This window comes from Panthera tigris, chromosome C2 (assembly GCF_018350195.1).
Source record: "Panthera tigris isolate Pti1 chromosome C2, P.tigris_Pti1_mat1.1, whole genome shotgun sequence".
NCBI classification, from domain to species: domain Eukaryota; kingdom Metazoa; phylum Chordata; class Mammalia; order Carnivora; family Felidae; genus Panthera; species Panthera tigris.
Window position 1 is genome coordinate 3,028,711 of NC_056668.1, and position 23,591 is coordinate 3,052,301.

Sequence of the window (23,591 nt, forward strand, 5' to 3'; positions counted from 1 at the left end):
CTGGGGCTCCGAGTCTGCATCTGCCCCGTTCAGGCACCCCTGGACCCCAGCCCTGCCTTCTTCTGCACCGGCCCGGGTGCCCTGGGGACCTCCAGACCAGCGGCAGGGAGCAGCTGGAGAACCTTAGAGATCCTGACACCCTGCTCGCGGGGAGAAGGGGCAGGGTCCCAACTCCCCCCGCAGCAAAGTGCCCACCACCGACCAGGCCCGGAGGGAGTTCATTTCAGTGGTTTGGATGGGCAGAGGGCCTTTCCCACACCCAGTCCGGGCGCTGGGGACCGGGCCACACTGCTCTCCCCCGACAGGGCAGGCCCGGGGCCCCACCCTTCCATCCAGGCTGACCCACCGGGCCGTACCATGTGCCAGCCACCAGGGTCACCTAACACCAAGAGAAAGAACACGCGAGTTCAGGCGCATTTTATTGAATTTTAAAACGACGAAATTCATTGAACTCTCTGCTGTTTTTGACTTGTCACATTCAGACTCCGTTTCCACGCACAGATCAAGTGTCTGTTCACATGGGGTAACGACGCCCATTTCTGGGGCAGAGATCTGAGACCAGTGGGCACAGAGCCACCCGGCCCCGCCCTGCAGTTTCGGGGGCCCCGCCCCAGATTCGGGAACTGCCCTGCTAGCTGCTTCAACAAACACAGCTGCAGGTCATTGGGAAGTTCAGCTCACAGGTGAGCCAGGGCGCTGCGGACAGACCTGCACGACGGGGGGATCACCGCGGGTCTCAAGGGCTAGAATGAGCCGTCCGGGGCATCCCGACGGTCACCGAGCGGTCGTCAGCCTCGGCCCTGGGCAACTCAGTTTGCTCACACTGGGCAGGACGGGTTAGCTCCCCCTTGGAAGAGGCGGCCACATCCTATGTCTGGCCTTGAGAAATATCTGGAAGGCAGGAACACCCTCCCCTACGCCTTCCCGCTCACCCCCAACTCCCGAAATCATCCCCCCCCGGAATCAGACACACCCCTCAAGGACTTCCTGTCCTCAAACTACCTTTCTTTTTTCTCTCTCCCACCCGGACAATGTCCCACTCCCTCACACCTGCCTAACCCAGCAAAGTGTTAGGAAACATCAGTGGGTTCCTCTTCTAATTCATACTCAAGAGTAAATGGTTGATGGGGTCTGCAGAACCTGACAATTAACCCAAGTGCCCCTCCAACGCATAGAGAATCGAGACAAAGCCTGCACGTTAGAATCACCTGAGGGCGTTTCCAACATACCTGTGGAGGCCCGCTGGGACTATATCCAAGTGGAGGGGGACGCCCTGGGATCGGCAGTTTTGTAAGCTCCCCAAGTGTTTAATGTCCAGCCAGAGCTGAGAACCACTGAGTTCGGGGGCAGTTCATGCAGCAGAGGGAGGAACAGAGGCTGGGAGCTGTTCTTTCCGCGGCGATCACCAGGACTTCTCAGCCTGGCGCCCTGATGGCCACACTGCCTCTAATCGCCACCATGCTCATTATTCATTCCACAGTATTCATAGAGCACCTACTCGGTGCCAGCCTCCATCTGAGGCCCTGGAGGAGACAGCAGTGAGCGAGGCAGACCCAACTGCTGCCCCGACGGGGCTTGTGGCGTGGGAGGGCCTGAGAGGCAGCCACGCCTTGACATGGGGTCCTCCGCCCAGGCAGGAGGGAGGGAGCCGTGCTCAAGAACACTGCAACCAGAGGGAACTGCGTGTGCAAAGGCCCTGGGGCAGAGAAGGAATGATCTGAGCTGAGGACAAGGGGGCACGTGGGGGGGGGGGCCTAGCTGGCCTGAGAACCAGCTTTCTTTCTCCTTGGAATCGGATGGCTTCCGAAGATGCTGGGTCCACTCACATTGAGCAGGACTGGATGGTTCCTTGAACACTTTGTACTTGTCGTGTTCCGGAAACTCTTCCGGGCACCTCTGTTGGGTCTGTCCTGGCCTCCAGTTCTGACGGTGAGACTCTGGAGGACAAGTCTGGAGAGCAGGCGTTCCCCCACAGCATGATGTGGGTGCCCACGTGCCCACAGAGGTGTCCAGTGCGTGTTGTGGGAGCCCCTCCCTGGCTGGTGAGGAATCACTCCAGCTGCTGGGTGGGGACAGGCAATGGGAGGGCCAGGGTGAAAAGGCCCCACGAGGTCCGTGCCAGCATCCCATTTGACAGATGCGGAAACTGAGGCGAGAAACCCAAAGCTCCAGGCTGGGACTTGGCTGTGACCCGCCGTCCCTGAAAGCAGGGCCCCGGCTCTCCCACTTCGCCCCTGTCCTCCCGGCAGGTGCCTCCGTGCCTGCCCACAGCCCCCGCCTCTCGGACCAAAAGGACCAACAGCACAGACTGACCCAGCTCCAAACCACCCACGGTCCCCGTGGTGACAGGCCACAGATGAGGAGGCCCCGTGACAGCTGCTGGCCCTGCAGGGGGCGGGGGGGGGGGGGCGGTGTAGGAGGGAGCCTGCGTCCCCTCATTCCCAACCCCTACGAGGCACAAGGCTCAGCTGTGGGGGTCTCCTCCCAGGTCAGGCAGGGGAGAGAGGGGAAGCCCAGGCAGGAAATAAGGCTGTAGTGTGACCACTGTCCTCCCGTGTCACGAGGACCACGGAATCTGCTCATTCCACATGCTTCCCTCTCCCAGGATTCCCTCAGGACGGGGATGGGGGTGGGGACTTGCTGAGGGACGTCTCCAGCCCTGCAGCCCCTTCTTGGTCGGGGCTTTCCTAGCTGGCAGGGGCCAGGGCCACACCTGCCACCCCCACTGGGAGGGGCCTCGGGGATTTCTCTCCAAGCCCAGGGCTGAGTCATCCGGCCATCCCCGGTTCAGAGGAGAAAGGACCCAGCCAAACAAGCTGGGCCCACTCAGAAGGAGCCCCAGGACCCTGCCAGAGGCAGCAAGGACTCACCTCCTGTCTTAGCAGCCAGAAAGTCCTCACCCTGTCCAAACCTCAGCTGCTGCCCATAAGGTGGGGCCGGTACGAGGACCTGCCTCGAGGGCTTGGACTTGAAAAGCATCCTTGCTGGGACCAAGCCAGAGGCTGGTCAGCCCAAGACCCCCAGTCCTCGCCCTGCCCGGCCCCACCCCACCTTCTGCCAGAAGATCACCAGTGTTGGGCGGTTGTGGGGGGTCCAGGCCCCGAAGCAGGGGTGGGTGAACTCCCCCACCCCCAGGCTCCTTCACAGAAGCCCCTCATCCCCACCCCCCCAGCATGGTCTACGAAACCAGAGGCGCCAGGGTTTCGGGGCTGGAGGGGAGGGAGGGCCGATGGCTTCACCAAGGTCGTCCCTGCAGACCCAACACAACAGACGTGGCTGAGAGGCCGTCCTTGCTCTTCAAGCGCCACCCACCGCCGCGTGGCGACCCTGGGGGGCGGTTGAAAGGTGGGTCGCGGCCCCTCACCTGCGGGATGGGCACCCGCGTGTGTAGAAGGTCCCCAGTGACCACACGCACAGTGGCTGCTCTAGAAAGATCCCCCGGGGGAGCACGAAGCCGCTTCAGTTCAGAAGTGCAAGCCTGGGGCACGGAGGGTAAAGACGACCGACGGGACTTGGCGCATTCACGGCGGCGGGACTTCAGGGGGCGTGGCTCCCAGACCGGGGGAGAGGAAGGCAGACCCCCAACCCAGCGGTGGCCGGACACCAAGACAGGAGACAGCAAGCAGCCGCGGGATCGTGAGGCCTCGGTGGCCGAGAAGCTGCCCCAATCCGCCCACGCCCGTGTCCGCATCCCGGCTCCTGTCACTCCTGCCCTGTGTCCGGGAGGTGCTTCTGGAAGCCCCTGGACCAGCACCTCAGAGCCTGGTCCGCTCATTGCCTCCGTCCAGGACAGCGCAGGGGCCCGGCCGTGTGATCCCCACCCCTGATCTCCGCACCTCACCTGTCCCCGGCCAGCGGAGTGGGAGCCCGTGTCCCTGCTGCATCGCGGTGGCTGGAGGCCCGGCGGGGCAGGGGCGGCTGAGCCTTGGGGGGTGCACCACCCACGCGGCCCTGTGCACTCAGCACGTCCGCCCGGGAACCTCCGCCGTGGAGAAGACACGACTCTGGGTGAGGATTCGCGGCTCCTTGGTTTCTAACAGGGACGTCCTCCTGCTCAGTGACTTACCCACACCTTCAGGGGGGTGAGCTTATCGGTTTGCCCTAAATCCCATGACTTAGCCAGAGGAGAGACAGGTATATGAGGGCACCTGGCGTGGGCGAGCTGGGGGCGGGGTGGGGGGGTCCAGGAGATCTTGGCGGGAGGAGCCCTCAATGCCCAGCGGACTGGACAGGAAGGTCCCCGTGGCCCGGCGTCCCCAGCTCCCCCGCCTCGAGTGAGCAGGAGGGAAGCTGCCCCGGCCACACGTACGCTCACCGGGGTCCGCGTCCACTCGGGCCACGGCGCCGGGCTCTGGTGCAGCAGCCCGGCAGGGTGCAGGCCAGGCGGGCCCGGGGGGCCCGGAGAAGGAGAGGCGCATGCCCGGCGGGGTGGGGTCAGGCAGAGAACGGGATCGTGGGCAGCCTCAGCCCCTCGCCACTGGGGGCCACCCCAGCTGCCCTCCCCTCCAGTTCGAAATGTACAGCCACCCCTGCTGCCCTCCCGGGCCTCCCCAAGTCACGGCCCAGCCACCGCAGCCACAGGGTCCCTGCAGCCGCGCTCCAAGAGCCAGGCTGCAGCGGCCCGCACCCTATTCGGCCAAGAAGGCGGGCTGGGGCCTGGGGCCTGGAGGGAACGTTCCCTCCAGCTGTCCCGCTGTCCCGCCGCAGGTCCCGGCCTGTTCCCTGAGCCTCCGCTGAGCCACCCCCGCAACACGACCCTGCTGCAACGTCCTCCTCGAACCTGAACCTCGGGGCGGGAGTGGGGCGTGGTGTCGGAGGGTCACGTGGGTGCCGGTTCCCATAAACCCCCACCTTCCCCCCTAACTTCAGACCCTACAGCCACACGTGGACACACACGCACCACACGTGGACACACGCTGCCACCGCTTCCCTGCTTGCCTCCTCTGCATCGTCACCTGAAGGGGAGCAGCCCCCGTGGCCCACGTCCCGACTCGGGCGGCACCTGCCTGTCCTCTCTGAGCCGACAAGGGCTGGCTGGGCGTGCCCTGCCCCGGGGTTCCCGGGGACCCAGAGCCCCCTGGGCCCACCCTGGCCCCTGTGGTCCCGCCGGCCTTCCCACACCCTTCCCCCCGCCTTGGGGCCCCTGGCCCAGCCTTGGAGTCCAGGTGCCCTGAGCGAGGGTCCGGGTCCAAGACCTTCTTGGTGGCAGGACAGGGGCCAGAACCCGTGACTGAGTGGCGTCTACAGCGTCTCCTTGGAGCCCCTCGGGTGGTGGTGTCCTGGCCAGATCAGCACCTGCCCCTGGCATCTGTTAATAGGTGAATCACTGATGGGCGCCAGAGACCGGCTCATCCGTGGGCGGGCAACCATGCGTTGCCATGGAAACACCCAAAACAGAAACACAGGCCTCCAGCACTAGACTGCAGGCTCGGGCCCGGGCACGCCACGAGTGGACAACCCCCGTCTCAAGTGGACCCCGGCAGGCACGTCTCCATTCCAAACCCCAGAACCTGATGTGGAAAAAGAGTCCTTACAGACGTGATCAAGGTAAGGAGCGAGACGACAGCACCCTGGATCACCCGGGGGGCTCGGGCGGATGGCCAGTGTCGCCGCGAGAAGAGACACAGACACACAGGGGGAGAGACGGCCGTGTGACCGTGGTGGCAGGGGCCGCAGTGACAGAACAGCCCCGGCCAGCCCCGGCCACAAGACACGGCCGCAGGGCCCGGGGAACACACTTGACCGTGGCTGCGGGACAGGCAGGTGAGAGAGTGAGGACTCGGACGCAGGGGGAGGCCGCTGGCGCTCACATCCTGGGCGCCCCGGAGGCCGCGTCCTGGGGTTTTCTCCGCGGAGTCAGAAAAGCCACAGCCCCGGGTAGGTCCGCACGAGCGAGCGGGGCGCCAACCCCCCCCCCCCGCACAGGGCTGCAGAGACGCCCAGACCCCCCGTTAGCGGCGGCCTCCGGGGCCTGCGCTCCCGGCCATCACCATCGGAGAGCCCCTGGGGCCAGCGTGGGGCCTCCGAACTCTCACCGATGCGTGGGTGGAATTGGGGGGTGACCTGTCGCCCACCCAGGTCCTCCAGGTCTGATTGGTCTCCCCTCGATGGCGCCCCGTGCGGGTCACTAGCTGGGGACCAGCAAACCCACCCGTAAATGTTTCCCAGGCTCTGGAGAGGCCTGCGCTGGCTTTGGAAAGCTGTGCTTTTGAGCCAGATTATATATTTTTTTTATTGATCTCTTGCTCCCCGGGGGGGCAGGGGACGGGACACAGTGTTCACAGGCTCCAGGTGGCTGACAGCTCCGCGGAATAAGGAGCCACCCCTGCTCCTCACAGCCGCTCCTTCCTGGTGACCTTGGGGTGCCCTTGAGCGCACGGCCCCCCCCCCCCCCCCCCGCCAATCTCCAGCATCCGAAGGCAATCAGGTGCCTCCAGCAGCACAAAAAGGATCACGGCTCCCCACAAGCACCTTGACATAAAAGGGTCTGCTGACCGGCGCGCAAGGGGGAGGCTTTTCCTCAAGGCAGAGAAACGGGTAGGAAGTGTCTTTGTGTGATTGTGTCTTTCAAGTTCAAGTACAAATCAGGCACAGAGGGAAGCCAATGAAATGAGAGGCAGGAAACGAAGGCTGCGGGCTGCCCGTGGCTGCTGCAGGCGTGTGTTGTGTGTGCGCGTGGGTGTGCATAGGCGCGTGCCTTTGCGTCTGCGGGTACATGTCTGTTCTGTGTGTGCACGTGTGACTGTGTCCACGCGTATCTCGTTCTGTTTTCACGACAGCAGCGTCCACGCAGGTTCCGGGCCTGCCCGCCTCCCGGGCCCCCGCAAACTAGGCCCGGATCCGGGAGGAAATCCCACAGCAGGGCCCCCCAGCCTGGTCACCCTGCAGCTGGGGAGCTGGGCCTGATGTGGGCCACACGGGAGCTGCAGCCTTTGGCCAGGCCACCCCCCCCACACACACGGCCCCCAACCTGAGTGGGGCTCCCCCGTCCCCACCCCTTCCCACCCTGAAGGCCTAGTGGGTATCAGGTGGGCGGGCCCGTCCTGCGGAGAAGAGGCAGGTCCTTCGCCCCCCAGCTCCTGGGCTCTGGTGTCGCCGTTTCCTTTCCCTCTGAGGTCTGGCCCGCGTGCATGCGCCTCTGGGCCTCAGCACGCCCCCAGGCGGCCACATGCAGCATCTGGCCGGCGAGATATGTGACCCGGTGACCCAGCCCCCTGTGTCAGGCTCCCTTTCCAAAGTCCTAGGGGCAGCCGCGGAGGCCGGGGAGGGCTGGTGCACTGCGTCATTCTGCAGGGGAGGAGACCCCGCCAGAGCCCCCAGGGACCCACGACACAGGGCTGACCTGCCAGCTGCGGACTTCTCCTTTTTCAAATGATTTTACAAACAAGCCAAGGAAACAAAAACCGCTTATCGTAAAGAAATACCACTGGCTCCCCGTGCGGCCTTTCGTGTCTCCCCGTGCCAGTCTCCCGGGCTGGACGCCGGTGCCCTGGGGTCAGGGTGGGGGCTCCCAAAGCTCTGTGGCGCCCAGCCCAGCCTGCTGGAGCCAGGCCCTCTGCGGAGGTGTGCTGCGGCTGGACGCCTGAAGGTGACCTTTGAGACAAGCGGTCTCGTGGCCACCGCCGGGCCTCTGCTGCCACCTGGTGGTGCATCTTGGAATTGCAGGTGGCCGTCTTGGGGCTGGACCGCCAGGGAGCATGCGGTCCCCCTCCCTGAGTGGGCACACTGTTAAGGACAGTGAGCTAATACTCAGAGGGGCTGACAAGTGTGCCCACAGCCACACAGCAGTTCGCCCACAGAACAGGTCCCGCCTGGCTTCCTAGGTGCCTCCTGATTTATAAGTGGGTGACGCCCGCTGTGCAGGGTTCAGAGTCCAGCCACCATGGGCTGGGCCGCCCAAACAACAGTCCTGGGGCCGAACGTCCCCGATCCAGGCGTGGGCGGGACTGGTTCCTCCTGAGGCCTGTCTCCTGGCCGTGTAGACACCATCCTCCCCTGTGTGCTCACGCGGTCATCCCTCTGGGTGTCTCTGTGCCCTGAGCTCTTCTCACAGGGACACCGGTCATTCAGGAGCAGGGCCCTCGCCAGTGACCTCACTTACCTTAATCACCTCGTTCAAGGCCTGATCTCCAAAGACAGCCACGCTCTGAGGTGCTGGGGGCTAGGGTTCCAACGTGGGAATTCGGGGGACACGGCTCAGCCCATGACAAGCCTTCAGCAAGCTCTGCGGTGGACCCGAGGCCATCGGCACCTGACGCCTCGGCCCCCCAGTCCGCCGGGCACGCGGTGACGCACCTCGCTGGGGAAAAGCACGGGCGTCCGCCGAGGACAGCCAGCCTGGGGCGGAACCGCGGGGAGGAGGGAGCTTCAGACAGTCCGGTTTTCTAAAGCATCCAGCTCCAGCCCCCAAGTGTAGACGCCATCGCTGCCACCGACCACAGAGCACCCCACGTTTCTCACCAATGTGGAATAAGTGGCAGGACAACGTGGGCGGCTTCTTGTCGGGAGTCGCAGGGCAGGAGGGTGGGAGGGTCAGAGGGCCTCCCGCTGGCGCAAGGACTCTGCTTCAGGTGGAGCTGAGCCGGAGGGATGGAGGTACCTCGTGTGCGCGTGTGTGCACACGTGTGTGGGTGTGTGCACGACTGTGTGGGTGAGTGTGCACACGTGTGCCAGTATGCGTACAAGCAGTGTGTGGGTGTGTGCACCTGTGTGGGTATGTGCGTGTGCACGCATGCGTGTGTGCGTGTGCAGTGTGTGAGTGTGTGCGCACGTGCGCACAACTGTGTGGGTGAGTGCACACGTGTGCCAGTGTGTGTGTGCACGTGTGTGGGTGTGTGCATATGCCTCAGTATGTGCATGTGCGCACAACTGTGTGGGTGTGTACACCCGTGTCTGAGTGTGTGTATGCACGTGTGTGGGTGTGTGCACGACTGTGTTGGTGAGTGTGCACATGTGTGCCAGTATGCTTACAAGCAGTGTGTGGGTGTGTGCACCTGTGTGGGTGTGTGCGTGTGCACGCATGCGTCTGTGCGTGTGCAGTGTGTGAGTGTGTGCGTGCGTGTGCACAACTGTGTGGGTGAGTGTGCACACATGTGCCAGTGTGTGTGTGCATGTGTGTGGGTGTGTGCATGCGTCTCAGTATGTGCATGTGCGTGCAACTGTGTGGGTGTGTACACCTGTGTCTGAGTGTGTGTACGCACGTGTGTGGGTGTGCAATGTGTGCGCGTGTGTGCACCTGTGTGGGTGAGTGTGCCAGTGTGTGCATGCAAGCACTGTGCGGGTGTGTGCATGTGTCTGAGTGTGTGCATGCAAGCACTGTGCGGGTGTGTGCATGTGTCTGAGTGTGTGCATTGCAGGCACCTGTGTGGGTGCGTACGTGTGTGTCTGAGTGTGTGTGTGTGTGTGTGTGTGTGTTGAACAGGGACCACTTCACAGGAGATTCTCCTGTGTGTCCACCTTCTTGGAGGAGTATGGGAGCCACCCTGAGGACCGTCCCGCTGGCCCCAGCACGGTCCCCAGTGTCCCAGCCCCCCCTCCCCCGTGACGCAGCCTAACACCGGCAGTGCCCATCAGGACGCGGCACCTGCTCGCCGTCCACTCCCAGAGTGGCACCTGACCCTCCCCGCGGTCACTGCAGCCTCGGGGCCCCTCCCCCGGGGAGGCTGGGGGCCTCTGGACCTCGTGCCCACCCCCCCACTGCCAGGGCGGTCAGGGAGACAGCCGTCCACACGGGGTGGGGGAGGCTGCCCAGGACGCTGTGCCCTGGTCACCAGAAGCTCCCCGAGGGCGCCCGTGCCCACTCCAATGAGGAGGGACAGTGAGGGGGGGGGCCCCCACACGCAGAGGTGCACAAGTTCGGACCACATCTGACCACCCTTCCTCACCCCTCGGGGAGCAACGGGGCCAGGGTCCTTCAAGTGCGGCCCCCAGGGAGCCGGGACACAAGCCCCCCAGAGGAGGAGAGCGGCAAGATGGCACTGCCCCACCGGGCACCCCGGGTCCCACAGAGAAGGGGGTCCTGATTCTCTCCTCACCCCCACCTCCCCCTCCCTCGGTGCTCTCCACACAAACCCCCTCCTCCCTACCAAGCGGGGGTCCGGGGGGCACTGGGGAGTGGGAGCCAGGATGTGACCGGGTCTCCTGGAGGCGGCCGGGGTGGACCCTGCCCCCTTCCCACCCATCAGGTCCACCCCTGCACCCATGTCACAGGTCATGCGGCCCCGCACACCCCCCCGGGGGAGACAGCACGACCACCAGCCAGCAAATTGCTTGTGTCACCTGTTCTTTATTGACTGCCACGGGCTGCGTTCTCATGGGTGGCTGGGTGCCCCGGGAGAGGTGCTACATAGAGGAAGGATGGGGGGAACGCGGTCGGGGAGAGGCTGCCGAGGGCCCAGGCGCACGGGGGGCTCCGCCAGACGGGCCTCGGGGCACCCAGGGAACGAGGGCAGGACGCGCAGCCGGGCCGTGACACGGGCGCCCACCGCCCAGGGTCAAGGTGTGCCTGGCTGGCCCTGGGGACCCAGAGGTCGTCCCGAGGTGGCCTCCTCTGGGAGCACGGCGCCGCCGTGTCAGGAAGCGGGGGAGGCGATCACGTCCACCCGGCGGCCAGTGTTGGGATCGGGGCGGCCCCGAGGCCGGGGCACCGCAGGCGGAAGCCCCAAGCCCTCCAGGCTACCCTCCCCAAACCCTGGCTCCCTCAGAGGAAAGGAAAAGGAAATGGAAAGAAGGAAAGCAAAAGGAGACCAGCACCCCACTTTCTAGGGCTCCCCCAGACCGATGGGCCGTGGGGGCAGCAGTGGTGGCAGCCGAGGCCGAGGCCGAGGCCGAGCTTAGGACGAGGGCGCAGAGCTGGGCTTCTCCTCCCGCGACACGGGGATGGCTCTCTCGCTGTGGCCAGCATCCACGCCAGACGGGACCTTGGGGCCAGAGAAGGTCAGCATGCCATCCGCGGACAGGGAGCAGGAGAGCGCCGACTGGTCCACGTTGGAAGGCAGACGGTAACGGCGGTGGAACTCACGGGAGATGTAGCCATGGTCGTCCTGGGCGGGGGACGGGGAAGGGCACGGTCAGAGACGCCAGGGCCGGGGGTGCCGTGGGCCTGACACGGGGAAGGCCCTCCCGGACCTCACGAGGGCCAAACCTGCCACACTCACACGGTGCAGTGGGAGCCAGAAGGCCACGTCGAGAGCTCCTGCTGAGGCTGCGCCCCAACCCCCCCACCCCCGCCGGCCTCCCCGCCTCCCGGCCTCCCCGCCTCCCCACCTCCCTGCACAGCCTGGGGCCATTCACGGTCATGGAGCTGGCTCATCAGACCCGTTTCACTCCAGAATCGCGTGAATGGCTGTCCTAGTCCTGCACGTGGACCACATTTGGCCTTCACCCCACAGGCTCAGGGTGTCTGCTTTCCACCCAGCGGGGCCTGAGCAAAAGCACTCTCCCCTCGGCGGGACAGCTTGGTCCCAGCCCCTGGGCCCGACTTCTTTCTCCACGCTGAAACAAGTCACTTGGGCCACAGCGCCGTACGTGGGGGGCAGGAGACACGGAGTCAGGGGTTCACGCACGCGCACGCACGCACACAACCGCTCCAACCATTGAGAGGAAACCCTGGTCTCTGACCCTGGTCTCTGCCAGGTGAGCAGCCACCGCACCCTGAACCAGCTGTGGGGCCACCGATCTCCCTGAGCCGGGCTCTGCCACCTGCCGGCTCCCGATAACGGGGGCGCCGATGACAAAGGGCCGCCGAGAGGTGAACGTGTGAACACACAAGCATTTGGGGCATCGATGGCCTCCGGACGCACTGCAGGGCTCGCCCGCCACAGTTAGGTTTCCATGGAACCCACGTCGGCTCAGAGCTCCCCTCGCCCCCCCGCCCGGTGCCCGGAGCTTCCCGGGATCCTCCCTGCTCCGACCCCATCACCGGCGCGGCTCGGAGGGAGCCAGGGGCAGCCGGGTGGTACCCGGGCGGGGGTCCCTGCAGACCCCTCACCTGCCGGGGCTCAGGAGCGGCCTCCCTGTCGCTGGGAGGAGGCTTGCTTGTGCGCTCTGGGCCAAGCGGGCGTGTGGGGGCAGAGTCCCCCTCCCTCCTGGGGCGCAGGGTCCCCGGAAGGCGGGGGCCCCTGAGACCCACCTGCCTCTCGTTGTGCTTGCCGTGGATCTCCACAAAGTCCTCCAGCACTTTCACAGTCAGGTCCTCCGGGGAGAAGTGCTTCACGTCCAGGAAGATGACAAACTTGTCCCGGTCAGAGCGGACCTGAAACCCAAACGCTCCCGTGGGCCTCTGCAGCTTGTGCGGGGCTGGCCGGAGCCGGTCCCCCGGCCGTCAGCACAGAAACGCCTTCCACGCATACAGGGCACAGAGTCCCGGGGACCCCTGACTCGGGACCGCGTGGACCCTCGGCCTCAAGACCCTGTGTCTGCTGATGCCTAGCTGGCGATGAGCTGAGAGGCTGGTTATGGTTGGCGGGCAGGTTACGGGTTAGGAGGCTGGTTACGGGTCGCCTGGCTGGCGGGTCAGGGGTTGGCTGACTGGTTGGACCTAGCACATTGAATAAAGTCACAGCCCTCGGCTTCCCTGGTTTCTCCATAAACAGCCCGGGGCCTGACTTCTCCCACGGGCGTGATGCACCCGACAGCCTTGCCGGGCTCGCTGCTCAACCTGTTTCCCTCCCCCCTGCCCCCACGGCGCTCCCTGGGGACACTCAGCAAGGGTGTTTTTGCTTCTGAGGGCACCGCATCAGCCCTGGGCAGGCCTCTGCTTTTAGGCAGTGAGGGAGACCCAGCCCCTCGAGACCCCGGGACCCTGGGGTCCACCGCAGGGGCTCGGGGAGGGAAGGCCAGCGGTCGCTTCCCTTTGGGCCTGGCCCCGGGCAGGGAACAGACCACACTCTGCGGCTGTGCTGGCCGTCCTGGGGGAGGGGCCCTCCTGGGGACCCGGGGCGGCACAGCGCACCCGCCCAGGCTTCCTGCCGGAAGGGAAGGGTGGACAGCCCAGAGCACAGAGCCCACACCGGCCGTCACACCGGCCGCGGTGGGCCTGCTCGCGGGGCCGCCATCGTGTGGCTGGTGCATCATAAAGCACACGTGGGTCACGGGGTGATAGAGGACGAGACGGGGCTGGGCTCCGGCTCCCTCTCCAGACCCCTCCTCGGAGGCCCGAGGCGAGGCGCGGCTCCCCACGGAGCACCGTGCTCCCCCTGCTCCTCCAGCCGCGGCCAGCGCGAGAAAGCAGCCCCCCCGGCCAGGTCTTACCTCGGAGATGCCCGAGTCCAGCACGGTGCGGAACAGGGACTGGCGGTAATAGGGGCTGATGGTGGAGGACAGGAAGGGCAGCAGGTCGTACTCGAAGAGACCCTCACCGAAAAACTGGTCAAACAGCCGGCTGGGGTAGAAGGGGCCCAGCGCACGCTTGAACCAGGGGTGCTGGATGGCGATGTCCATGGCGGGCGTCGGCGATGCAGGGACCCGGGGCTGGTGGGGAGTCAGGCAGGGGCCTCTGGGCAGTGCGGTGGAGAACTGGGAGGTGAGCCCTCCTTATATACGCCGGCGACAGAATAGAAGCATTAGGGGGATTTGTCTGGAAAGTGTGGGCTCAGGAGGAAGGCTGCCGGGTCAGCAGAAACGTGGCCCGGGCTGAGCGCCCGCCACTCCCAGCCCCGGGCACTGAGGCCCTGCCCCGCACAGAGCCCTGGACTCCAGGAGCCGCCCTGTGGCTCTGTCCCCACACTCACCTGGGGGACGGCGAGGACTCATCTCCCACTACTGGGTCGGGGACGCCTCCTGCTTACGTGGCCCGGGTGATCCCACGGCCACCCCGTGAGTGGGGGCTCATACCCGCTTCACGGATGAGGCGTGGGCTCAGAGGCCACGTACATGATCCCCAAATCTCACAGCTACTGCGGGGAGAGTACATCACTTTTCAAAACAGAATGACCTCTTTCTGATTACAAAACGTATACACGGTCGTAAAAATCTCAAGAAAGACAGAAAATACCAGGAAGAAACTAAAAAGTGCCTGTAATTTCCAGGTCCCCCCTGGTGGCGGCGGGGGGGGGGGTGACGCGGGGTCTGTGTGTGTCCAGATAGGGAGGCAGGTTTGGTTTTACACGGGTGGGAACCCTGTACCCTGGGCTCCTCTCCGTGGACATCGTCCCTTCGAACTTCTCGCTGTGACAAGGCCGCGCATCGGGGCTGTCGTCCGCCAGGCCTGGGGACGGTTTCGCTCCTCCCGCTGTGGCCCTGGCTGGCTGTTGCTCAGAGGGGACCAGCCCCCCCAGAACAGGGCCCTCCCACGCCCCCACGTTTAAGGTGTTTGCTGCCCCTCAGCAGTTCGGCCTCCCGGGAGCACTGTAGTAACGTGCGGCCACCGCAGGGCAGGGAAGAGCCCGCTCCCGGCCCCTCCCGAGCCAGCTCCTCGCCGCACAGTCTGGACCCGAGAAGCTTCTTATTCGTCCTTGTACCTTTGCTTCCCAGCACAGCCTCTCACCCGTGTGCACAGGGGCCACGGAAGGGCACTTACCCGGCACTTAAAGAGGGTTGTGTCAGACACAACTGAGACGGCCTAGGCGTCGAACGTGGGGACTTCAGAGCGTCCCTCACGCGGCTCCTTCCTGACCAGCCGTGTCCCGTGTCACAGCCTTCCTCCCCCCACTTCTCGGCACCTGCTGTGCGCATGGCCCCAGACCGGTGGTAGAGGGCCCTGAAAAACCTGGAAAGGCCAGCCTGTGCCCTGCAAGGATGATTCGAGGGAGCAATTCCCCCGGTGTCGGGCAACAAAGACCAAATTAGGGGGGAGATCATCAATGCTGCGGGGGGGCGGAGGGCCCCCTCCCTGCCCCAGGCCCGCTCTGGGCCACCCTTTGCCGGTCTCCCTGCGGCCACCCTACACGGCATGTAAGTCTCCATACCCGCCCCCCACCAACTGCGGAAACCAGAGAAGTGGAGTTTAGAAGGGCGGGCTGCGTGCCCAGTCACTCGGCTCCGAGGAAGGGGAGGGGGTTTCACTTCAGGCCACGTGCCGGGCCGGGCGGCGGGGCAGGGGCGGTGGGTGGCCCCACACAGCGCCGGCTGACTCCTCCCGGTGCCATGAGTGTCCCTCCGGCTGAGTCCTCCTTTTGGGGTGGGGGGGACCAGCAGGGCCGGGCGAGCGGGCAGTACTTTGACAAAGAAGGAACAGTGGACCTTCCGACAGATCTGCCTTCGTTCAAATGTTGGTATTTTGTTCGTCGCCGATTTTGTGCATTCGTTTTGATTTTTTAAAACACCGCGTTAAGAAATGATTCATCCTAATGACCCTGTTTCTGGTGCCCCCTGACCCTGTCGCCCAGGGGAGGGCCTCGCTCTCCTCACCCAGCCCGTGGCTTCCGTGGGGTCGGTGGAAACTTCTGCACCTGCAGGCAGAGATAGAGGCGGTGGCGTCTGAGCACAGCCCCGTCCCCTGGGCCACGCGGCACAGGGAGGCTGAGGGGCCCCCAAGATCCTTCAGACTCGCACGGGCGCACACACGCTTTGCACAACTGCGCCTTCCGGGGTCTGGAATCCCGTGCGCGGCAGCCGACGGGAGCAGAGACCTCCATGGGGCACGGGACGCAGAGCCGGCCGGGCCCCTAGCGGTGGCCTTCGGCGTGAGGCGGCACCGAGGCTTTGGGATCGGAAGCGACGAGGACCGGCCGTGTCGCGCACGTGTGTGCAAATTCACCCTCGCCTCACCCTCCCCCCCTGCCCCCGCCTCGGCACAGCCCCTCAGGAACCCGGATTCTGGGAAAAGAGGACCCTTTTATTCTGGGCCTGGAGTCCTCCTTGGGTGACCCTGAAGAGGTCGCTTCCAAGCCCCAGCGGTGACAGGAGCCGTTGGCCATGCACTGAGGACCCAAGGAGGGGACGTGCACACGCCCAGGGACAGGCTGCCCGTCCCCGCCTGGGCCTCGGGCTGCAGGCTCCGGGCCGTGAGACAGGCATGCACAAAACCAGCCCGGGAACCCCTGGTCCCCCGGCCGGCGGCGCTGGCGTTGGCCGTGGAGCCGGTTTCCAAGGTCGCAAACTGGTCAGGCTCCCAGGGGCCGGTTCCTGCCTCCGACCTCTGCGGTTGGGCGTATCTCCGTGCCTCAGCAGAAGAGTCCACATCAGCCGTGATCGCCCACACGAAGACTCAGACCTGGAGTTATTTCGGTCGTTGAGCCTCTGCCGGTGCCCTCGCCGCCTGGTTAAAAGGCACAGTGAAAACCTACCGCGAACCGTGAGGCGAACCGTTTCCCAGCAGGTGTTACCCTTCGCACGTTAAGTGTTTCCCTGAATTTGAGTTGTAGCTTTAAGGTTGAAATACAGTCTTCATTTTTATTGTTAAATGTTTGTTTTAAAGAACACATCAGCCAAGGCATGGTTCCCCGTGCGGAGGGAGTGTTCCCAAAGGGCCCTGCTCTGGGTCTCCAGGCCTCTGGCCTTGGGCTCCTCTGGGCTACTTTCCGGCATCCCGGAAGCTTCTCGAAGCTCTGTAAGAGTGAACTGGACCCCATCGCTGTCCGAGGCAGACCTGACACCCACCCACCCCAAGATGCTCTCTGTAAAGACCTCGGGTCGACGTCACGCTCAGGGGTCGGGGCTGGACCTCAGCCCTGCCTCTGACCTCCAAGGCTGCAGCCGGCCAGGTCACCAGAGACGGGGCACAAGGGGAGAGTCCGCTCCAGGATGCGGGAGGCGCAAGATGTCCTTCTTCCTGTACCTTCCTGTACCTGGGGCGGTGGCCCCAGTCCCCAGGAGCCCTGAGCTCCGGCCCTGACAGCACCTGTGAGGACAGTTCGGCCCCCAGCGCCCTCGGTGCCCGCAGCCCCTCTCTTCTGTCCTTTCCACACTTCCCACGCCCATAAGCCGGCTTTTAATGATGAGACACTCTTGCAAAAAGTTCTCTGCAAACCCAGCTTTTTAGAGGACTGGCCTCTGCTTTTTATTTTATTTTAAATAACATTTTTATCATAAGAGCGATACATTGCCATCGCTAAGGATTCGGGCAGATCAGAAAAATCTAAAGGTGGGGGATGAACCCATCATCCTACCAGACCCTGAGTATTTATGGAGAGGAAAACTGTAGGTCTCCCGCGTTCTGCTGAGGGGCTGGTGCCCAGCAGCTTGGGAGCCAACCGGAAGTCATTCCCAAAAGATGAGCCACCAGTCCAATAACGTACTCAAGGGATGTGAGGAGGGGCCAGCTGGGGGCCCCTGGAGGTCAGGGTCCTGGGTGCCAGACGCCAGACACAGTCACGGGTCCTCACTGTGACAAAGACACCCCCGCCTCAGATGGGGGCAGAGACGCCTGCTGCCTTCGCGCTGGGCGGTGAGTCGGATCGTCCCCGGTCGTGCCCAGCCACCAGGCCTTGGACTCCCGCCCTGTGCAAGTCCCTACTGACCAAGGCAGGCTGTGCCCTGGCGTTTCTGTCCCTCTGGCCCGTCCTGGAGGCCCCAGCAGAGTTCTGCCCAGCCATGGCACCTGTAAGGCCACCTCCAGGACAAAGAAGAACCCAGGAAGTGCACAGGTGTCTCGCTCTGACATCTGGGCCAGATCTGTGCAGGGCAATGGCAGGGGGGAGGGGAGGCCCAGGCCCCAGGTTCGCTGGGGAGGGACCAGGGCAGGGGGCCGTCCCTCCTCCTGGGGGACTGTGTGAGGCTGGCGAACGTGGGCCTCCAGTGTGGCCACTCTTTACTCGCCATCTCTCAGCCCTGCCCACAGCTCCCCAAACCCGGCTTCCTGGAGAGTCACTGTCCCCCTCCACCTTGAACGGGACCGAGACTCTGGAGAGAATGTGACTGGCCCTGAGGCCGTCCCCTGCCCCAGCAACCAGGGCCTACCTTGGCCTGAGAGGCAGGCAAGGTTGCCACGGGGTGGGGAGGAGTCTGCAAAGGCGGGGGGCGGGGGGAGGGGGCAGCCAGCCGAGGACGCCAGAAGGTGACTGCGAGGCCCCCACCCGGGGCTCAGCCCCCAGCACACCCGGGGGCAGCCGCTGCTGGTGTCCAGCCTGTCAGTGAGCAGATGGCCGCCTGGCTGCACAGATACGGTGGCCCCCGGGCAGGCTGGCTCCAGCGAGGCCCCAGCTGGCCCTGCCGGGAGCCCAGCACCTCCCGTTCCGCCCGGGATGGCCCATTAGCTGGACCCACATTGCAGGTTAAAGAAAAAAGGAAAAAAGTCCTAAAACTCAAAGAAAAAAAGTCCGTCTCTCCTCAAGCCAAGGAAAGAAATGGGCCCGCAGATGATTCCGCTTACGTCAACATGTCTGCTGAGGTCCTGTCATTCCCGTGCGAGGCACGGAGGCGGCCCACACAGTCAAGGCAAACCGCTGCCCACGTGGAACCCGCGTCCTGCAGGCGTGGAGAACTGAGGCATCGTGGGAGGGGCTCCCTAGGGTGGGCGGTGAGCTGGAGGCCAAGGGGCGGGCATGCCTTGAGTGCCTGACGCCGAGGGCTCTGGGCCAGAAAGGGCACAGGGCTGAAGGACTCCGTGGGGCAGGGGAGTGGGACCATGCACGTCAGGGGGGCCTTGGGGAGGCCCTGCACGCGCCTGTGTCTGTGTGTGTGTGTGTGTGTGTGTGTGTGTGTGTGTGTTTGGGGGAGTGGGAGCTATAGTTCCTGAGATCATCTTTCTCTGCTATCTAAGCACATCAGGACGTGGCAGGAGCTTCCGTCAGACCCTGGCAGAGCCCCTGTGGGCAGGAGCCGGCCTGCGGGCGCCCGTCCCGGGGGTGCTGGGGGCGCGGGGGGCGGGGGGCGGGGTGTGCTGTCCTCTGCGCATTGTTCCCAGGAGGCCGGCTTAGGTTTAAGCCCGTTCTCAGCGATTTGCATTCCGCTGCATTCGCGCTAAATGCCAGCCCTCCTCGCACAAAGGCTGGTATGTGCTTCATCCACAGGATTCCCAAAAGGCTGGCAGGTCGCCCGAGCGCGCGCCAAGCCCCGGCACCCCGATTTTCCGCTCCGGGGACCGGCGGGCCGCGCCCACAGATGCGCACCATGCGGGCCTGGGGCTCTGCTGTGCGTCAGCGGCTTGCACCTGGGCTGAGCCCCAGGCTCTCCACCAGGTCAAGGTGGGTGCGTGTGGGCAACCCACGACCCCGTCGCCGCGGGAGGACGCTGCGGGGTCCTCCAAACGCCGCGTGACAGGGACTCAGACAGGGTCCTGTCACAGCAGGTCGTGTTAGGCCTCGGACAACGGGGCCCCATCCGCTCGCCAACACTTGGTGTCTTCAGTCACTTTTTCCTGGGGAAAAGGATTTATTCTCGGGACAAAATTTCTCCTACGTTCTCGAAAGCGGAGAGAATGGCACGGCGAGCGGCCGTGTCCACGTCAGCCAGAGCTGGCAATTCATGGAAGTTTCTGCCCTGTTCGCTCGTCTCCCTCTCTTTCCTTTGCTGAGGATTTCAAAGCAGAGCCCAGCCCTCCCGTGGTGCCGTCTCTGCTCCACGCTTCTCTGGGAAGAACGGGCCCTTCCTTGCAGAGGCAGAAACCCCGTTCTGTCTGTGACCGCGCCGGTCACCGTCTCGTGCCATCCTCCAAAGCCTGGTCCCCGACTAAACACTCCCGATTGTCTCACTGCTGATTTGTTCCCACCAAGACCCACACCCAAAAAAGATGTAGACGTCCTTTTTCTGAAGCGCTTTCTGCATTATTCCAACGGTCACGGGTGCTTTTCTGGCTTTGATCTGTTAAAAGGTGACCCATGGGAACAGGCTGTCCCATGGCAGACGGCCCTCCAGGCTGGAGCTAACCCGGCTGGGTCTCAGCCCCACTTCTCAGAAAAGAGCCTGGGGCAACGCACGGGCTGGACACCCCGCCCGGGGGGGAGTCCCAGGGAGACCAAAGTGAGGGGTAAAAAAATACAACGCAGTGTACATGGTGCAAATAGTATAGGACAGAGAGAACACGATAGCCGGCATGACGCGCCGTGACACTTCCCGCAGCCCCAGCAGGTGCACCTCGGGAAGGCGATTTCACTGCTGGCTCCTGGCTCCCGCCGCCCACGTGGTGGACCCGTCCTTCCTGGGTCCCCCCCCCCACCCCCGCAGCCACGGGAGAAGCACAGCCACCGGGGGTGGCACCGGGCAGCCTGAGGGCGGTGCCCCAAAGCCCCCACTATGCGGGGGGCCCCCACACCCCCGCACCAGCCTGCCTCCCTCCGTCTGGGAGGATGGGCGGTGAGCTCAGTTTGCTAGTCCCATTCAGAGTGTTGCCTGTGTGTAACTGCTCTTTCTTGATCTGTCCTTACCTGGTTTGCATATCGGAGTTGCGAGGTGTGTTTGCCTCACAAAACGGGGTGGGGGGGCATGCCTTCCGTTTTCCTTTTCTGTGAAATGGAAACCATTGCTTGTTTAGTGAAACACCTGTGATGTTTTCTATTTGAGGACATTTTTTCTACCGGTCCCATTTTTTTTTAATTTTTTTTTAACATTTATTTATTTTTGAGACAGAGAGCGACAGAGCATGAGCGGGGGAGGGGCAGAGAGAGAGGGAGACACAGAATCCGAAGCAGGCTCCAGGCTCCGAGCGGTCAGCACAGAGCCCGACGCGGGGCTCAAACTCACGGACCGCGAGATCGTGACCTGAGCCAAAGTCGGACGCTTAACCGACTGAGCCACCCAGACGCCCCCATGTTTCAATAACTTCTGCTCATATTCCTATGTTCTTGCTTCTATGTTTTGCGGATTCATCCCACCATCATTTTTTCATGTGGTTACTCAGCTAGTTAGTCTCCAGCATTCTCGCCTCTCTCGTAAGCATCTGGGGGGCAAGTCCTCCCCCATCCCTGAGCTGCAGCTCACAGGGTTCGGTGATGACTCAGCCCCACCCCCCGCCAGGAGCCCACCCCACTGCCTGGCTCACAATGGCTCAGAACATTTCACACGCAAACACGGGTCAAAGCAGCACAGAGGAGGCTGTGGTTAGACACTGGGGCTCGCCTGAATGTTCACGTGTGGGTTTCTCTCTACCCCCACCCTGACCCAAAACTGGTTCGAGGCAGATAATGAGGACTCGAGCCTGTGTGACTAAGAATTCTCGGGAAAGGAGCAGGCCTTTGGAACGAGCAGCGGTGGAGGTGAACTTAGCCCCAGCCTCCACGGGGCGGAGTCTGGTGAGTGAAGAGCGCTTACGCACACAGCCTGACAACAACAAAGCTTTACGAGCCCCGTCATTGTCCCGGGGATGTGCTAAGAGTCTTGCGTGAATGGACTCACTGACTCGTCACAAAAACCCTGAGGTCAGAGCAGTCGTGATCCCGGCGGCCCGGGGACGGCAGCCGGGGTGTGCGTGGGGGAACAGACAGCCCGTGCAACCCCCAGGCAGCGGAGGCAGGGCAGAGCCCAGCCCACCCTCTCGCAGGCTCAAGGTCAAGTGCCTTCCTTTGCTTTTCTGGGTAAATCACGCCTCACCACCCATCGTCACCATCAGACGTCCAGACCCCTCACCCATCCCAACTTTTGCTTAAACTTCTCGGACTTTTCGGTGGACGATTCCATTTGTACCACGGCCCGGAGGGGAGCACTCAGCAGCTGGCGGGAAGCAGAGTGAGCGGCCATCGGCCGGCTGCAGGGCCGAGCCTGGCTGTGGACAGACGTTCACGCAGGTGCTTAGGGAAGGAGGGGAGACACACGGCGCCTGGCGGGCAGGGAGGCGGCAGCCGACTCGCTGACGATGGCTGAACACAGCACCGGGGTGGAGGGACGAGGCCAGGGGGTTGGCCTTTGGCTCCTGAGCCACGCGTCCCCAGCCAGACGCTGCACCCAGCTAAAGGGAGGGGACAGTCACACCTGGCAGCGGATGGAAAACGGGAGAGCAGGTGCCGCGTGTCGGGCACAGCGCCCCCTGCCTGGACCCCGCTCACGCAGAGTGTGTGACTCCCCACTAGGGGGCGCTGCCAGGAAGAAACAGCGTCATGGGGAGGGGTCTCCGCACAGGGCCCCCAAAGCAGACCTGGAGGGAAGGTCCTTCCGCTGGGTGGCCCCGGAATCAGGAGCGACAAGGAGGGTGAGGCGGGGAAGGGAGAAGACCAGCGAAAGTCCCCTTAATGGGATGGTGACTGATGTGGGTGACTGGGACCGCAGCCCGTGGGGCCCCCAAGGATGTGCCTCAGTATGGACCACCCGAGGGACAGAAGCGGGGGTGTCTGGCCCAACACTGCCCCTCCTTGTTGCAGGTTGCTCCCAAGGACGTCAGCTTCGTGTTTCTGGACACTTTCACGGGGGCTGAGCAGCCCTGAGGTCCTAGAGCAGAGAAGCAGGGGGCCGACACCCCACAGAAATGCCCCTGTAGCCATGGAGGGCTCAGAGGCCTCCAGGTGCTCAGGGCAAGGCAGCGACAGGGTCTAGATGGGGGTGTGAATGGGCATCAAGTCAGAGACCATGAAACAGACCGAAGCAGGTGCCTAAGTCCAGGAAACAGACCCAATGGGATGGCAGCTGGAGAGATGGTGGATAGATGATAGATAGATAGATAGATAGATAGATAGATATGGATAGATAGATAGATAGATAGATATGGATAGATGGGTGGATAGATACATAGATAGGTAGATAGATAGTAGATAGATAATAGATAGATAGATAGATAGATAGATAATAGATATGGATAGATGGGTGGATAGATAGATAGATAGATATGGATAGATGGGTGGATAGATACATAGATAGGTAGATAGATAGTAAATAGATAATAGATGGATAGATAGATAGATAGATAGATAGATAGATAATAAATAGATATGGATAGATGGGTGGATAGATAGATAGATAGATAGATAGATAGATATGGATAGATGGGTGGATAGATACATAGATAGGTAGATAGATAGTAGATAGATAATAGATAGATAGATAGATAGATAGATAGATAGATAGATAATAAATAGATATGGATAGATGGGTGGATAGATAGATAGATAGATAGATATGGATAGATGGGTGGATAGATACATAGGTAGATAGATAGTAAATAGATAATAGATGGATAGATAGATAGATAGATAGATAGATAGATAGGTAATAAATAGATATGGATAGATGGGTGGATAGATAGATAGATAGATAGATAGATAGATAGATAGATAATAAATAGATATGGATAGATGGGTGGATAGATAGATAGATAGATAGATAGATAGATAGATACGGATAGATAGATAGATAGATATGGATAGATGGGTGGATAGATACATATATAGGTAGATAGATAGTAGATAGATAATAGATGGATAGATAGATAGATAGATAGATAGATAGATAGATAGATAATAGATAGATATGGATAGATGGATAGATAGATAGATAGATAGATAGATAGATAGATAGATAGATAATAGATAGGTAGATAGATATGAATAGATGGGTGGATAGATAGATAGATAATAGATAGGTAGATAGATATGAATAGATGGGTGGATAGATAGATAGGTAGATAGATAGGTAGATAGATATGAATAGATGGGTGGATAGATAGATAGATAGATAGATAATAGATAGATAGATATGGATAGATAGATAGATAGATAGATAGATAGATAGATAGATAATAGATAGGTAGATAGATATGAACAGATGGGTGGATAGATAGATAGATAGAT

General features: G+C 62.2%; 1 protein-coding gene across 1 annotated transcript; it reads right to left on the bottom strand.

The window, feature by feature from the left end:
• Positions 1–10,460: 10,460 nt before the first annotated feature.
• CRYAA (crystallin alpha A) lies at positions 10,461–13,440 on the bottom strand. The gene is made up of 3 exons (XM_042956424.1): positions 13,252–13,440; positions 12,131–12,253; positions 10,461–11,042 (listed from the first exon to the last, which is right to left on the bottom strand). The coding sequence occupies exons 1-3, from the start codon at positions 13,438–13,440 to the stop codon at positions 10,833–10,835; spliced, it is 522 nt and encodes a 173-aa protein (XP_042812358.1). The 3' UTR covers positions 10,461–10,832.
• Between the last annotated feature and the right edge of the window lie 10,151 nt (positions 13,441–23,591).

Bases quoted from the DNA above. Each gene is read 5' to 3' on its own strand.
- CRYAA (XM_042956424.1), bottom strand. From the start codon at position 13,440: ATGGACATCGCCATCCAGCACCCCTGGTTCAAGCGTGCGCTGGGCCCC. The intron at 12,254-13,251 runs GTAAGACCTGGC...TTTGGGTTTCAG, and splicing joins TGGACTCGGGCATCTCCGAG to GTCCGCTCTGACCGGGACAA. The intron at 11,043-12,130 runs GTGGGTCTCAGG...TCCCCCGCCCAG, and splicing joins GCAAGCACAACGAGAGGCAG to GACGACCATGGCTACATCTC.